Source organism: Agelaius tricolor, unplaced genomic scaffold (genome assembly GCF_023055355.1).
Source record: "Agelaius tricolor isolate 1412-34295 unplaced genomic scaffold, bAgeTri1.0.p SCAF_66, whole genome shotgun sequence".
Taxonomy (NCBI): Eukaryota; Metazoa; Chordata; class Aves; order Passeriformes; family Icteridae; genus Agelaius; species Agelaius tricolor.
The window spans coordinates 1,250,618-1,263,504 of record NW_027269326.1 but is presented as its reverse complement, the minus strand read 5'-3'; the positions used below and the strand labels follow the sequence as shown (position 1 = coordinate 1,263,504).

Genomic DNA, 12,887 nt, shown 5'->3' with positions numbered 1-12,887 from the left:
TGTCACACTGGGACCTTTCCCTCCCAGCATTACTGGTTACACTGGGCTGTTTCCCTCCCAGTATTGCTGGTTTTCTCACTCCTAATTCTGCTGCTCTAAAATCATCTATCTGTACATAAACCCTTTCTTTTTGACAATTCAAATATCTTTTTAAAGCAGGAAAAGAGGAAATAGTGGGATTGCAGCACAGCCTGTGTCATACCTGCACTTAGGAGGAAATACTGCTGAGGGATTTGTAGTGAGTGATTTGCAGGGGAAGGAAGGGCAGGTGGTGGAACAGGAGTCACTGTACATCAAAGTAGCTCGTGGTTCTCAGATAATTCTAGATTTAAGCAATAGTAAAGTTTGAAATTTGAAAATCCAAATCAAAATAAAATAGTTGAAGAGAAAGAGAGGATTCTGCCCTGCTCAGGTGAGACTCCTCCTGCAGAGCTGCCTCCAGCCTGGGGTCCCATCACAGGAAGGATGTGGAGCTGCTGGAGTGGGTCTGGAGGAAGCACCAAATTAATTAGAGAGGTGGAGCAGCTGTGCTGTGAGGAAAGGCTGAAAGAATTGGGATTGTTCAGCCTGGAGAAGAAGAGCTCCAAGTGACCTAAATGTGTCCTTCCAGTACCTGAAGGAGCTGCAGGAAAGATGGAGAGAGATCATTCACAAGGGCCTGGAGTGACAGGACAAGGGGCAATGTCTTCCCACTGCCAGAGGGCAGGGTTAGATGGAATATTGGGAAGGAAATATTCCCTGTGAGGGTGGAGAGACCCTGGCATTGCTACTCTTGTTAAATGTGATGTTCACTTTTAAGCTTTCAAAGTTTATTGTAAGAGATAAATAAAAGATCTGCACAAGCATAAGCCAGGGCACAGCAGAGGTGTTGCTGCCTGTCTCTAACAGCACCACTCTGTGCAAAAAGATGATTTTATGTTGAATTTTGGGGTGTTTGGTTGTATTTTCCCCTCAGGTCTGTGAATGGCGTGTATCGGATCGGGCTGTATGCACTGAAGGACATGCCTGCTGGGACAGAGCTCACCTATGACTACAACTTCCACTCATTTAATGTTGAAAAACAGGTAAAAACCCCACTGTGAGACCTTGAAAAATCTCACTATGGCCTAATAGTTCTGTAAAGTGGGAAAACAACAAAACCTGTTGTGCTGTATTAGGCAGAAAAAGTTCTTTTTAATATTGAGAGAGAATCTAGACCTTTGGGTTTATTGGATTTTTTCCTTTTTCCTCAAAGCAACTCTGCAAATGTGGCTTTGACAAATGCAGAGGAATAATTGGGGGTAAAAGTCAACGCATGAATGGACTCTCAAGCAAAAGCAACCAGCCTGTGAGCACCCACAGAAGGCCTGGGAGGTCGAAAGAGAAGAGGAAGTCAAAGCACAAACTAAAGAAGAGAGTAAGTAGCAAAGACAGAGTTTGGGTGGGTGAGGTTGATGGGAAATCAGTCTGTGCCACCAGACCAAAAACTGGGGTATTTGTAAATTTTAAACTTGAAACAGAAACCCAAACTTTAAACAGAAATACAGTAGAGAAATGCTGCAGGTTCTGTCTCAGGGACTGCTTTGGCTGCTGTGCTGAGTTCTTGGCACAGTTTTTCCTGTCTATCAGAACAATCTGTTTTCCAGAGGGGCCACATCCCTGAGGAACCCAGTGAAAGTGTGAATGCCCCAACCAGGCTGACACCTCAGCTGCAGATGAAGCCCATGTCTAACAGGGAAAGGTAAGGGCTGATTTCAGGGGGATTTGCCTCAGGAATGGAGTGCTATGCAAATACTGATGTGTTCTTCTAGAAGATGGGGCATCCTGAAATTGCTGAGGATGCAGCTTTTAATTCTCCTTGACCAGCCAGGCTGGAATTTCTCTCCACTGAGCAGAGAGTGCACAGGTTACACCTGTGAATATCCAGCTTTTCCCTACATTAAAGAATGAATTTTCCAGTAAAAAGCATTTTTTAGTTCTGCTTTAGCAGAACTGGAATTCCTCTCCACTGAGCAGAGAATGCCCAGGATACACCTGTGAATATCCAGCTTTTCCCTACATTTAAGAATGAATTTTCCAGTAAAAAGCATTTTTTAATTCTCCTTTAGCAGCCAGGCTGGAATTTCTCTCCACTGAGCAGAGAGTGCACAGGTTACACCTGTGAATATCCAGCTTTTCCCTATGTTACAGAATGAATTTTCCAGTAAAAAGCATTTTTTAGTTCTGCTTTAGCAGAACTGGAATTCCTCTCCACCTAGCAGAGAATGCCCAGGATACACCTCTGAATATCCAGCTTTTCCCTACATTAAAGAATGAATTTTCCAGTAAAAAGCATTTTTTAGTTCTGCTTTAGCAGAACTGGAATTCCTCTCCACCTAGCAGAGAATGCCCAGGATACACCTCTGAATATCCAGCTTTTCCCTACATTAAAGAATGAATTTTCCAGTAAAAAGAGCTTCCTGACCAGCTCCCTAATCCCTGCAGGAATTTTGTGCTGAAGCACCACGTGTTCTTGGTACGGAACTGGGAGAAGATCAGGCAGAAGCAGGAGGAGGTGAAGCACAGTGACAGCATGCACAGCTCGTCGCTGTACACGCGCTGGAACGGGATCTGCCGCGACGACGGCAACATCAAATCTGGTGAGGCCACCCCGGGACACAAAGAGTTAAACTCTGGCTAAATCTGTTCTTGGAATGAGTAACTTGCAACGTTGGTGTATATTTGTCTTGGTTTGCTAAGGAAGGCAGGAGCCTCCCCTGAAATGGAAAATGTGAACCCCCTCCCTCTGAATTATTAGGATTTTGAAATTAAAAGGCTCTCAGGTAAAGATATGGGAGCAGGAATAACAGTTCTTTACTAGGAAAAATCAAAATACAAATGTAATGGTACAGACAAAAAAACCCCACTGCCAGAGCCAGCCCATGCCCTGTCCCCTGTGTGTCAGGGGGTGGCACAGCCCCATCCCATGGGGGCTCAGCCCTCCTGCAGTGCCAGCTGTGGCTCTGCTGGAGCAGGGATCCTGCACAAGGGGGGAGTTTTCCTCTGCAGCTCCAGGGCTGCTGCAGATGGGCCTGGGCTCCCTCTGGCAATGCAGGGCAGCAGAAGCTGCTCCTCTGGCAATGCACTGGGCAAAGGCTGCTGGGCTGTCCCAAAGCTCAGATTGGATCCAGGTAGGAATGCTTGGCTCCTCCCCTGGGCGGAGCATCTCCCCATGGGATGATGGGATTGGATCAGCCCTGCAGGGACACTCAGTGGCCATGGACAGAAGATATTACCCAGAGGGAGGATTGGTTGTGGAAGAGATAAAGAGAACTGCCCAGTGAACAGAGATAACTGCCCCACCTCTAACAGATGGAAATAGAACACACAGCCCCACCTACATCTTGCAGCTTCTTCATTTGATAATCGATGGTGGAGTTGCTACACCAGAGAAGAGGCTGTGATTTGATCTCTTACAAATTTCTGGTTTAGAAAGGAATATATTGCGTGGAGTGTGAAAAACACATTGACTCTCCTGTGAAAATTAAAAAGCTTTATAAAGGAAATTGGAGACAAGGACCAGAGAGCAAAGGTTGTTATGGCCACTCAAAGGTTGTTATGGCCACTGTTATCTTTGGGGATACCCCTTAAATACCTTTTCCATTACCTCAGCCTGTTGCATATTCATAGACCCTTATGCATATCCATAAACTAATTTACATATTCCAGGAACTATTTTACATGGCCCCTCCTTGGGTCCACCTTTTTAGAGCATGCATGTTTCTTGGCTGTGGTTTTGGCTCCTCTTTACCACTTCCAGTCTGGGCCTTGGTCCATGCTCTCTTCAGACAGCAAATGCTGATGGTTGGCAGATCTGGACAGGTGTCTTCATCCTGTGTTCATTGGGTGTTAGCCCATCCCAGCAGGCATTTTAACAAAGCATCCTTACATCAGCTATTTCACTAAGCTGTATTAACACAGAAAGAAAAACTACATCTTTATAACAAAGTTACTTTAATGTCCCACGTACAGAATCCATTTTAATATTTACAAAAAGCCAATATTATAATGTGTATCTATAACATATATCAGCTATTTCACTACTATCTAAGCTTAATTAATGACAGAAATAAAAACTACATCTTTATAACAAAGTTACTTTAACACCACACATATAAAATCCATTTTAATATTTACAAAAAGCCAGTATTATAATATATTATCTATAACACATTCTTATATCAGTGCTATTTCACTTATATCAGCTATATTTCACTAGTATGTCTAAGCTTAATTAACGACAGAAATAAAAACTATATCTTTATGACAAAGTTACTTTAACACCACACAGGTAGAATCCATTTTAATATTTACAAAAAGCCAGTATTATAATGTGCATCTGTAAGATATACTTATATCAGCTATTTCACTTACATCAGCTATATTTCACTGCTATGTCTAAGCTTAATTAACGACAGAAATAAAACCATATCTTTACAACTAAGTTACTTTAACATCACACATGTAGAATCCATTTTATTATTTACAAAAAGCCAGTATTATAATGTGTATCTGTAACACATATCAGCTATATTTGACTACTATGGCTAAGCTTAATTAACAACAGAAATAAAACCATATCTTTACAACAAAGTTACTTGAACACCACACATATAGAATCCATTTTAACCTTTACACAAAGGCAGCATCACAAGATGTCTCTGTGATGTGGGGTGACCCTGTGCTCCTCTCCCAGATGTGTTCATGACCCAGTTCTCGGCGCTGCAGACGTCGCGCTCGGTGCGGACGCGGCGCTTGGCAGCGGCTGAGGAGAACCTCGAGGTGGCTCGTGCCGCCCGCCTGGCTCAGATCTTCAAGGAGATTTGTGACAGCATCATAGCCTACAAAGGTGAAGGTGATTCTCTTTAAAACAATCTTCCTGGGTATGTTTTCAAGCTCTGGGAATAGGAAATGCTAGAAAAATACGGGGGGGTTAAATCACTCTTGTTTTTTAAAATTTCTTCCCTTACCAATAATCACTTTGCTTTAGCCTCAACCCCCTGCTTTACCACCAGAATCTGCAGATGTTGCTGTCCTTTGAAATTGATTTTTCAAAATTCCAGAAAAAATCAGAAGCTGTCGTCCTTGTGCTACGTGTACTGCAATTACAGGCACCAACATCTAGAAATGCAGAAGCATTTCAATTCCCCGTGGCTCAGATAACAGAAAAGCCTTTTTTTAACCCAGATTGAATGTTGTTAGTTGCTTTTCTTTAGAAGTTTCACTCCACTGATGTCACTAAGCTCTGTTCCTGTTGCAGACTCCTCCAGGCAGGCGCTGGCAGCTCCTCTCCTGAACCTGCCCCCAAAGAAAAAGTAAGTGCTGCTTTCCCAGAGCTGCTTTCTCTGATGGATTTGCACAGTGGGGATTGCTGCTGAGCCTGACATTGTGCCAACATTCCTGTTGTAGAAATGCAGACTATTATGAAAAGATCTCTGACCCCTTGGACCTGGCCACGATTGAGAAGCAGATCCTGACTGGTTACTACAAAACTGTGGAAGCTTTTGATGGGGACATGCTGAAGGTCTTCAGGAATGCAGAGGTGAGGCTCTGTCTGGCCTGAAAGCTGCTGCACTGGCAGCAGGGATGTGCCCTCTTTTAATGCTCTTACAGGAATAAAGGAAGAAATTTATTCTGGAGGAAGAGAACTTGTGCTGATCCATTCCTGATGAGGGCTCAATAGCAAATCATGAGCCCTTGACTGCCTTGGGTCACAGAGACGGTCAAGGACACTCAGGAATAGCTGATCTAAAGAAATTTTCATTCCTTTTGGAAGGGATACCCTGTTTTTCAGTGTGAGGTGTCATGGAATCACAGAATCATGGAATGGTTTAGGCTGGGAGGGACCTTAAAGCTCATCCCATTCCACCCCATGCCATGGGCAGGGACATCTTCCCCTGTCCCTGGCTGCTCCAAGCTCTGTCCAACCTGCCCTGGAACCCTTCCAGGGATCCAGAAGGAGCCACAGCTCCTCTGAGCATCTGTGCCAGGGCCTCCCCACCCTCACAGGGAATATGTCCCATATATCCAACCTAAATTCTCCCTTTTACAGTTTGAACCCATTCCCCCTTGTCCTGTCGCTCCAGTTCCTGATGAACAGTCCCTCTCCAGCTTCCCTGGAGCCCCTTCAGACCCTGCAAGGACCTCTGAGGTCTCCACACAACCTTCTCTTCTCCAGGCTGAGCATTCCCAGCCTGGCTCCAGTCCCCTCAGCAACTTTGTGGCCACCTCTGGACTTGCTCCAGCATTTCCATGTCCTTCTTACATTGAGGTCCCTGGAACTGGACACAGCACCTCAGGTGGAGTCTCAGGAGAGCAAAGGAGAGAGGAAAAATCTCTTTCCTTGTTCTGCTGCTCATGTTCCTTTGGATGCAGCCCAGGACAGGGGTGGTTTCTGGGCTGTGAACACGCAGGTCCAGGGCACATTGAGTTTTTGATCACCCATCACCCCAAATCCTCCTCCCAGGGCTGCTCTCAGTTCCTCCCCTGTCCGTGTCACATCCATGCACCTGCTGGCCAGAGTCAGGAGGGACATGGAGACCTCACCCCAGGTTTGGGGCTGCAGCTGTAGGGAGAGCCCCTCCCAGGAGCTAAACAGGAAATAAAGCACTTTCTGGGGTTTTGTGTTGGTCTTTGCAGGAATACTACAGCAGGAAGTCCCCAACAGGGCAGGACGTGTGCCAGCTGTGCAAGGCCTGCTACAACACTGGCCAGGGTCAGGAGGGACATGGAGAGGCCACCAGGCCTCCCAGACATGCATGGACAGGAACTAAACAGGACAGGACTTGGAAATAAAGCACTTTTTGGCGTTTTTTGTGGGTTTTGCAGAAATACTACAGCAGAAAGTCTCCGATGGGGTGGGCTGTGCAAGGCCTACTGGTATTCTGGCCAGAGTCAGGAAGAAGATGGAGAGGCCACCCCAGCTTTGGGGCTGCAGCTGTAGGGAGAACCCTTCCCAGGAGCTAAACAGGAAATGAAGCTTTTTTGGGGGGTTTTTTGTGATTTTTTGCAGAAATATTACGGCAGCAAGCCCCCAACGGGGTGGGATGTGTGCTGGCTGCACAAGGCCTACTACTACTATTATGGCCAGAGTCATGAGGGAGAGGAGGAGGCCACCCCAGCATTGGGGCTGCAGCTGTAGGGAGAATCCCTCCCAGAAGCTAAAAAGGAAATAAAGCACTTTTGGGTTTTTTTGTTGGTTCTTATAGAAATACTATGGCAGGAAGTCCCCAACAGGGCAGGACGTGTGCCAGCTGTGCAAGGCCTGCTACAACACTGGCCAGGGTCAGGAGGGACGTGGAGAGGCCACCAGGCCTCCCAGGCGTGCATGGACAGGAGCTAAACAGGACAGCACTTGGAAATAAAGCTTCTTTTGGGTTTTTGTGTGATTTTTTTCAGAAATACTACGGCAGGAAGTCCCTGACAGGGCGGGACATGTGTGGGCTGCGCAAGGCCTACTGATAGTCTGAGAGTAGAGTCAGGAGGGAGATGGAGAGGCCACCAGGCCTCCCAGCTGTACACACAGACAGGAGCTAAACAGGACAGGACTTGGAAGTAAAGCTTTTTTGGGTTTTTTTTTTGTGATTTTTTTCAGAAATACTACGGCAGGAAGTCCCCAACAGGGCGGGCCATGTGTGGGCTGTGCAAGGCCTACTGATACTCTGTCCAGGGTCAGGAGGGGACATGGAGAGGCCACCAGGCCTCCCAGGTCTACACAGACAGGAGCTAAAATAGACAGGACTTGGAAATAAAGCACTTTTTGGGTTTTTGTGTGATTTTTTCAGAAATACTACGTTAGGAAGTCCCCGACAGGGTGGGATGTGTGCCGGCTGCGCAAGGCCTACTGATACTCTGAGAGTAGAGTCAGGAGGGAGATGGAGAGGCCACCAGGCCTCCCAGCTGTACACAGAGACAGGAGCTAAACAGGAAATAAAGCACTTTTTGGGTTTTTTGTGATTTTTGCATAAATACTACGGCAGGAAGTCCCCAACAGAGCGGGCCATGTGTGGGCTGCGCAAGGCCTACTGATACTCTGTCCAGGGTCAGGAGGGGACATGGAGAGGCCACCAGGCCTCCCAGGTCTACACAGACAGGAGCTAAAATAGACAGGACTTGGAAATAAAGCTTTTTTGGGGTTTTGTTTGATTTTTTTCAGAAATACTACGGCAGGAACTCCCTGACGGGGCAGGACGTGTGCCGGCTGCGCAAGGCCTACTGATACTCTGAGAGTAGAGTCAGGAGGGAGATGGAGAGGCCACCAGGCCTCCCAGGTGTGCATGGACAGGAGCTAAACAGGAAATAAAGCATTTTTGGGGGTTTTTTTGTAATTTTTTTCAGAAATACTACGGCAGGAAATCCCCAACGGGGCGGGACGTGTGTGGGCTGCGCAAGGCCTACTGATACTCTGAGAGTAGAGTCAGGAGGGAGATGGAGAGGCCACCAGGCCTCCCAGGTGTGCACAGACAGGAGCTAAACAGGAAATAAAGCATTTTTGGGGTTTTTTTTGTGATTTTTTTCAGAAATACTACGGCAGGAAGTCCCCGACGGGGCGGGACGTGTGCCGGCTGCGCAAGGCCTACTGATACTCTGAGAGTAGAGTCAGGAGGGAGATGGAGAGGCCACCAGGCCTCCCAGGTGTGCATGGACAGGAGCTAAACAGGACAGCACTTGGAAATAAAGCTTTTTTGGAGTTTTTTTGTGATTTTTTTCAGAAATACTACGGCAGGAAGTCCCCAACGGGGCAGGACGCGTGTGGGCTGCGCAAGGCCTACTGATACTCTGTCCAGGGTCAGGAGGGAGATGGAGAGGCCACCAGGCCTCCCAGGTGTGCACAGACAGGAGCTAAACAGGAAATAAAGCATTTTTGGGGGTTTTTTTGTGATTTTTTTCAGAAATACTACGGCAGGAAGTCCCCGACGGGGCGGGACGTGTGCCGGCTGCGCAAGGCCTACTACAACGCGCGGCACGAGGCCTCGGCCCAGATCGACGAGATCGTGGGGGAGACGGCGAGCGAGGCCGACAGCAGCGAGACCTCGGTGTGTGACAAGGACAACGGGCACGAGAAGGACGAGGACGTCATCCGCTGCATCTGCGGCCTCTACAAGGACGAGGGGCTCATGATCCAGTGTGAAAAGTGCATGGTGGGTGTTGAGGTGTTGCTGGGTTTTGGGTATTCAGAGACATGAGCAGTGCTGGGTTGCTGTGAGGTTTTTTATTGCATGAATAAATCAGTCTGGAAGGCAAAGATATTTCTGTTGCGTGGAGATCTTGTCTGTGTGCTGCCATGGTGTGAAATAGTTCATAGAAAATCTTGATTTTCCTGTGTGAAGCTTATTTTCTTGCTTTCCTTAATATTTGTTGAGAAAATGCAGTTTGCAGCTGTAATCTGGGCCAGGACTTTGTGACTGGGATGTACCTGTTCTTCCAGGTGTGGCAGCACTGTGACTGCATGGGTGTGAACTCAGATGTTGAACACTACCTGTGTGAGCAGTGTGAACCTCGAGCTGTGAACAGGGTAAAACAAAACTCTCCTTCCTATCACTCTTATAAAATTACAGCAGCTCCTTAGGGGTTTTTTGTATTTGTATTTTGAATTTGTATCTTTTTGGGATTGGTGAAGCTTCCTTGATTTAGGTTCAGTTCCACGAGGGGTCAGTTTTTCTCTGTTTTTTTCCCAGTTTTTCTCTGTGTATTTCCATAGGGTGGTGTGGGAATCAGAAAGATAGGAATCCTCACAGTCTCAAGAGGGTTTGATTTGTAGCCTTAGAAGAAGCCTAAATTAATGTAAAAGGAAAATACACAAATATTGAATAGAAAAATCATAAACTTAGGCTTGTATAGTTATAAGTAAGAATATTCTTTAAGTAAGTAAGAAAATTATATATCTGTAATACATCTATATACACATCTATATACACATCTATATAAAAACAAATATAATATAATATAATATAATATAATATAATATATGTATTTATAATAAAATAAGATGATAAAAAGTTTTGTAGTATAGTAATAACGTAATTGTATAAAATAAGCTAAAAGTTTAGATGTTATAATAAAAACATGTAATATGTTACCTATTACATATTACATACATGTACTAAGACCTTATTGGACAAAAATATCCACATTACAATAAAAAGAAATTAAAGTGATAAATCAAAAAAGCAAAATAAACTCTGTTAACATCAGCCTGTTGGGTCAGAAAATTATATAATACCTTATAACAAAAAACCTATAACCAACTATTTCCTATCTTATCAATCTCACAACTGCCTTTCTTTTTCCCTGCAGGAGGTTCCCATGATCCCTCGGCCCCACTATGCCCAGCCTGGCTGTGTTTATTACATCTGCCTCTTGAGGGATGATCTGCTGCTCCGCCAGGGTAGGTGCTGCCTCTGGGGCCAGCAGTGTGCAGGGATCTCTGGCATTACCCTGGCAAAAACACTTCCATTTTTCACAAGTGGAAGCTGCCACTTGGGGCAAAAATACTTTGATTTTTCACAAGTGGAAGCTGCCACTTGTAGCATTACCCTGGCAAAAATATTTCTATTTTTCACAAGTGGAAGCTGCTGCTTGTGGCAAAAACACTTTCATTTTTCACAAGTGGAAGCTGCTGCTTGTGGCAAAAATACTTTGATTTTTCATAAGTGGAAGCTGCTCTCTCTGCAGTGCTGGGAGTGACACACAGTCAGAATTCTCACAGGCTGTTGATGAAGAAATGTTAATTAGCACAGGGTTGTCCTGGCCAGGGGAGGATGATGCTGAGCCAACTGCTGGTAGTTAACATTTAGAAGTAAAGGCCAAGAAGGCTGTCAGACCTCCAGTATTTTAGTGCAGAATGGGCATTAAAACACCCAGCTCATTGCTTGTGTGTTCCCTAAAGCTTATCTCTTCTGGACTGTGCTCTCAATTCCTGAATCTCTCCAAGGCAGCTGCCACAGCCGCACAATTCAGCTCACTGATTATTTTTTCATTTCATCCTACAAATATTCACAAGGTTAGAAAGAACCCTTTATCATTATCAGGAAACTGCTCTTGAATGAGTGAAACCAGCTGATAAGTTTGCTAGAGGGAAATAGGAGAGCCTTCAGGAAAAGGGGGAATTCAGAAAAAGGTCAAAAACCAGCATATTCATTATCCCATCTGCAAGATTCTGGAATTTGCATTCAGTTCTCCTTGCTGGGTGTTGCTCTGCATTGTCTGTTCTGTCCAGAGTTCAGCCTTTGGGTTTCTCATGTCTTTTTTTACTTCAAGGGCTGTATCAGAACTTGCTTTTACATTTTCTGTTGAAATGGATGATGTTTTATCAGGGGCTTGTGGCATCTTCCAGGTGTTCAGAGCATTAAGATAATTTCTCTCCCAGTGTGGTAAATTTTCCTTGTGTGCCTCTGATCTGATCTTGGTGACCTTCATTAGAGAAATGCCCTTTCAAGAGAGAAATGTCCCTCTGTAGGACATTTCTGAGCTCTGTGTGCCATCAGCAGGGGACAAAGGAGACCAAGCTGCAGCTGCTGGGCACCAAATGCCTCTGCAGGCACAGGGAGCAGAGGAAGCAAATTCCACCACAAGGTGCTGGAACAGAACATGCAGCTCCAGCAGGGGAAGGGGAAATCCATGGCCTTGTTGATTTTTCCACTCTGAGTCCTCAGGCAGGACCTTTACTGTGCTGTGGGTGTATCAGGCAGCTTGGACTGTGGAATAAACAGCTTTTTACTGCCTCTGGTGTCTAAAGGGCCTCATAATTCCACACTCTGAGGCAAAATCATGGCCTGCAGCCCCTCAAGTCTGTGTGTGGTTGATATTTTCCTGGGAGCTGTGTATTGTTGGGAAGAGGCTGATGTTGCCACAAAGGCTGGAAGTGCATGGAGTGCCTGCCCAGGAGGAGCTGCACCCTGAACAGCAGTTCCAAGCTTGAGAGCTGATGTTTTGGAGGAACAAGACTGAAAATCAGCTGTGTGAGTGGTCACACTCTGCTGTTACCAAATCCCTCTCAGGGGTGGCTGCAGAACTTGTTTCTTAATTTTTTGGCAATTCTGCTGGAAGTTGTTGAGTGTTACACCACTGCAAAAATTCTCTAATACCTAAACTCAGGAGATGATACAAATAAAACAGATCTGATCCATTACATCCCATGGAGTTCTGTCTTGGATAGGAATTGATAAATAGGGGTCAGAATGGATCCTGGAAAACCCACCTAGCCAGAAATTCTAACAAATCATCATCCCTGATGCACCAGCAACAGCTGCTATGTTTTTTCCTTGGAAACTTCATTTTTGAGGCAGTAGATCTTTATAAACTGGAATTCAAATCAAGTTTCCTGATCTTTAGAGCAAGAGTCTACATCTCCTTCTGAATGCTCCTTTTTCAGTCAGGCACAGTAATGCTGGGGTTGCTTTCTTCTCATGGGAGAGGTGGGGAAGAAGAGTTGAAAAAAGCTGGTTTAAAATGAGGTTTAAAATTGAAATGGTTTTATTTACATTCTGCTTGGGGCCAGTAGCTCTTCTGAGGATGTTCCTTGTATTCTAAGAGTCTTTTAAGGAACCCACCTCTCCAATTTCTTTAAAAGCTACTCATAAAGTTGTAAGGGAAGCTGTTGTTATCCCAGTTTTAGGTCAAGACACCAAGTTCTGTGGTGTGGTCAAAATGCTGGAGGGAAGGGATGGATCCAGAGGGACCTGGACAGGCTGGAGAGGTGGGACCACAGGAACCTCATGAAATTTAGGTTGGATATATGGGAGAAATTTCTGCCTATGAGGAGTCCTTAGGAGCATCTTTTAAACTTAGATAAGATTGATAAATGAGATGATATGAATGAAAATATAATGTGCTTCATTTTAATCCTGAATCTGCTTATAGCAAAACTG

The 12,887-nt window shown here is 45.3% G+C and overlaps 1 protein-coding gene across 5 annotated transcripts in view; it reads left to right on the top strand.

The window, feature by feature from the left end:
- Positions 1–12,887, top strand: part of ASH1L (ASH1 like histone lysine methyltransferase) — an 89,198-nt gene that overhangs the window by 66,640 nt on the left and 9,671 nt on the right. The window contains exons 13-22 of one of the 5 annotated variants that reach the window (XM_071456956.1): positions 956–1,064; positions 1,235–1,396; positions 1,626–1,720; positions 2,464–2,618; positions 4,715–4,867; positions 5,279–5,333; positions 5,428–5,560; positions 8,910–9,158; positions 9,446–9,532; positions 10,315–10,405. In XM_071456956.1, the coding sequence (XP_071313057.1) occupies positions 956–1,064; positions 1,235–1,396; positions 1,626–1,720; positions 2,464–2,618; positions 4,715–4,867; positions 5,279–5,333; positions 5,428–5,560; positions 8,910–9,158; positions 9,446–9,532; positions 10,315–10,405 (1,289 nt within the window). Of the gene's footprint in view, positions 1–955; positions 1,065–1,234; positions 1,397–1,625; positions 1,721–2,463; positions 2,619–4,714; positions 4,874–5,278; positions 5,334–5,427; positions 5,561–7,416; positions 7,762–8,173; positions 8,254–8,537; positions 8,858–8,909; positions 9,159–9,445; positions 9,533–10,314; positions 10,406–12,887 lie in introns of those variants that run through there. The other 4 variants (XM_071456955.1, XM_071456957.1, XM_071456959.1 and 1 more) reach the window with 4 other exon arrangements.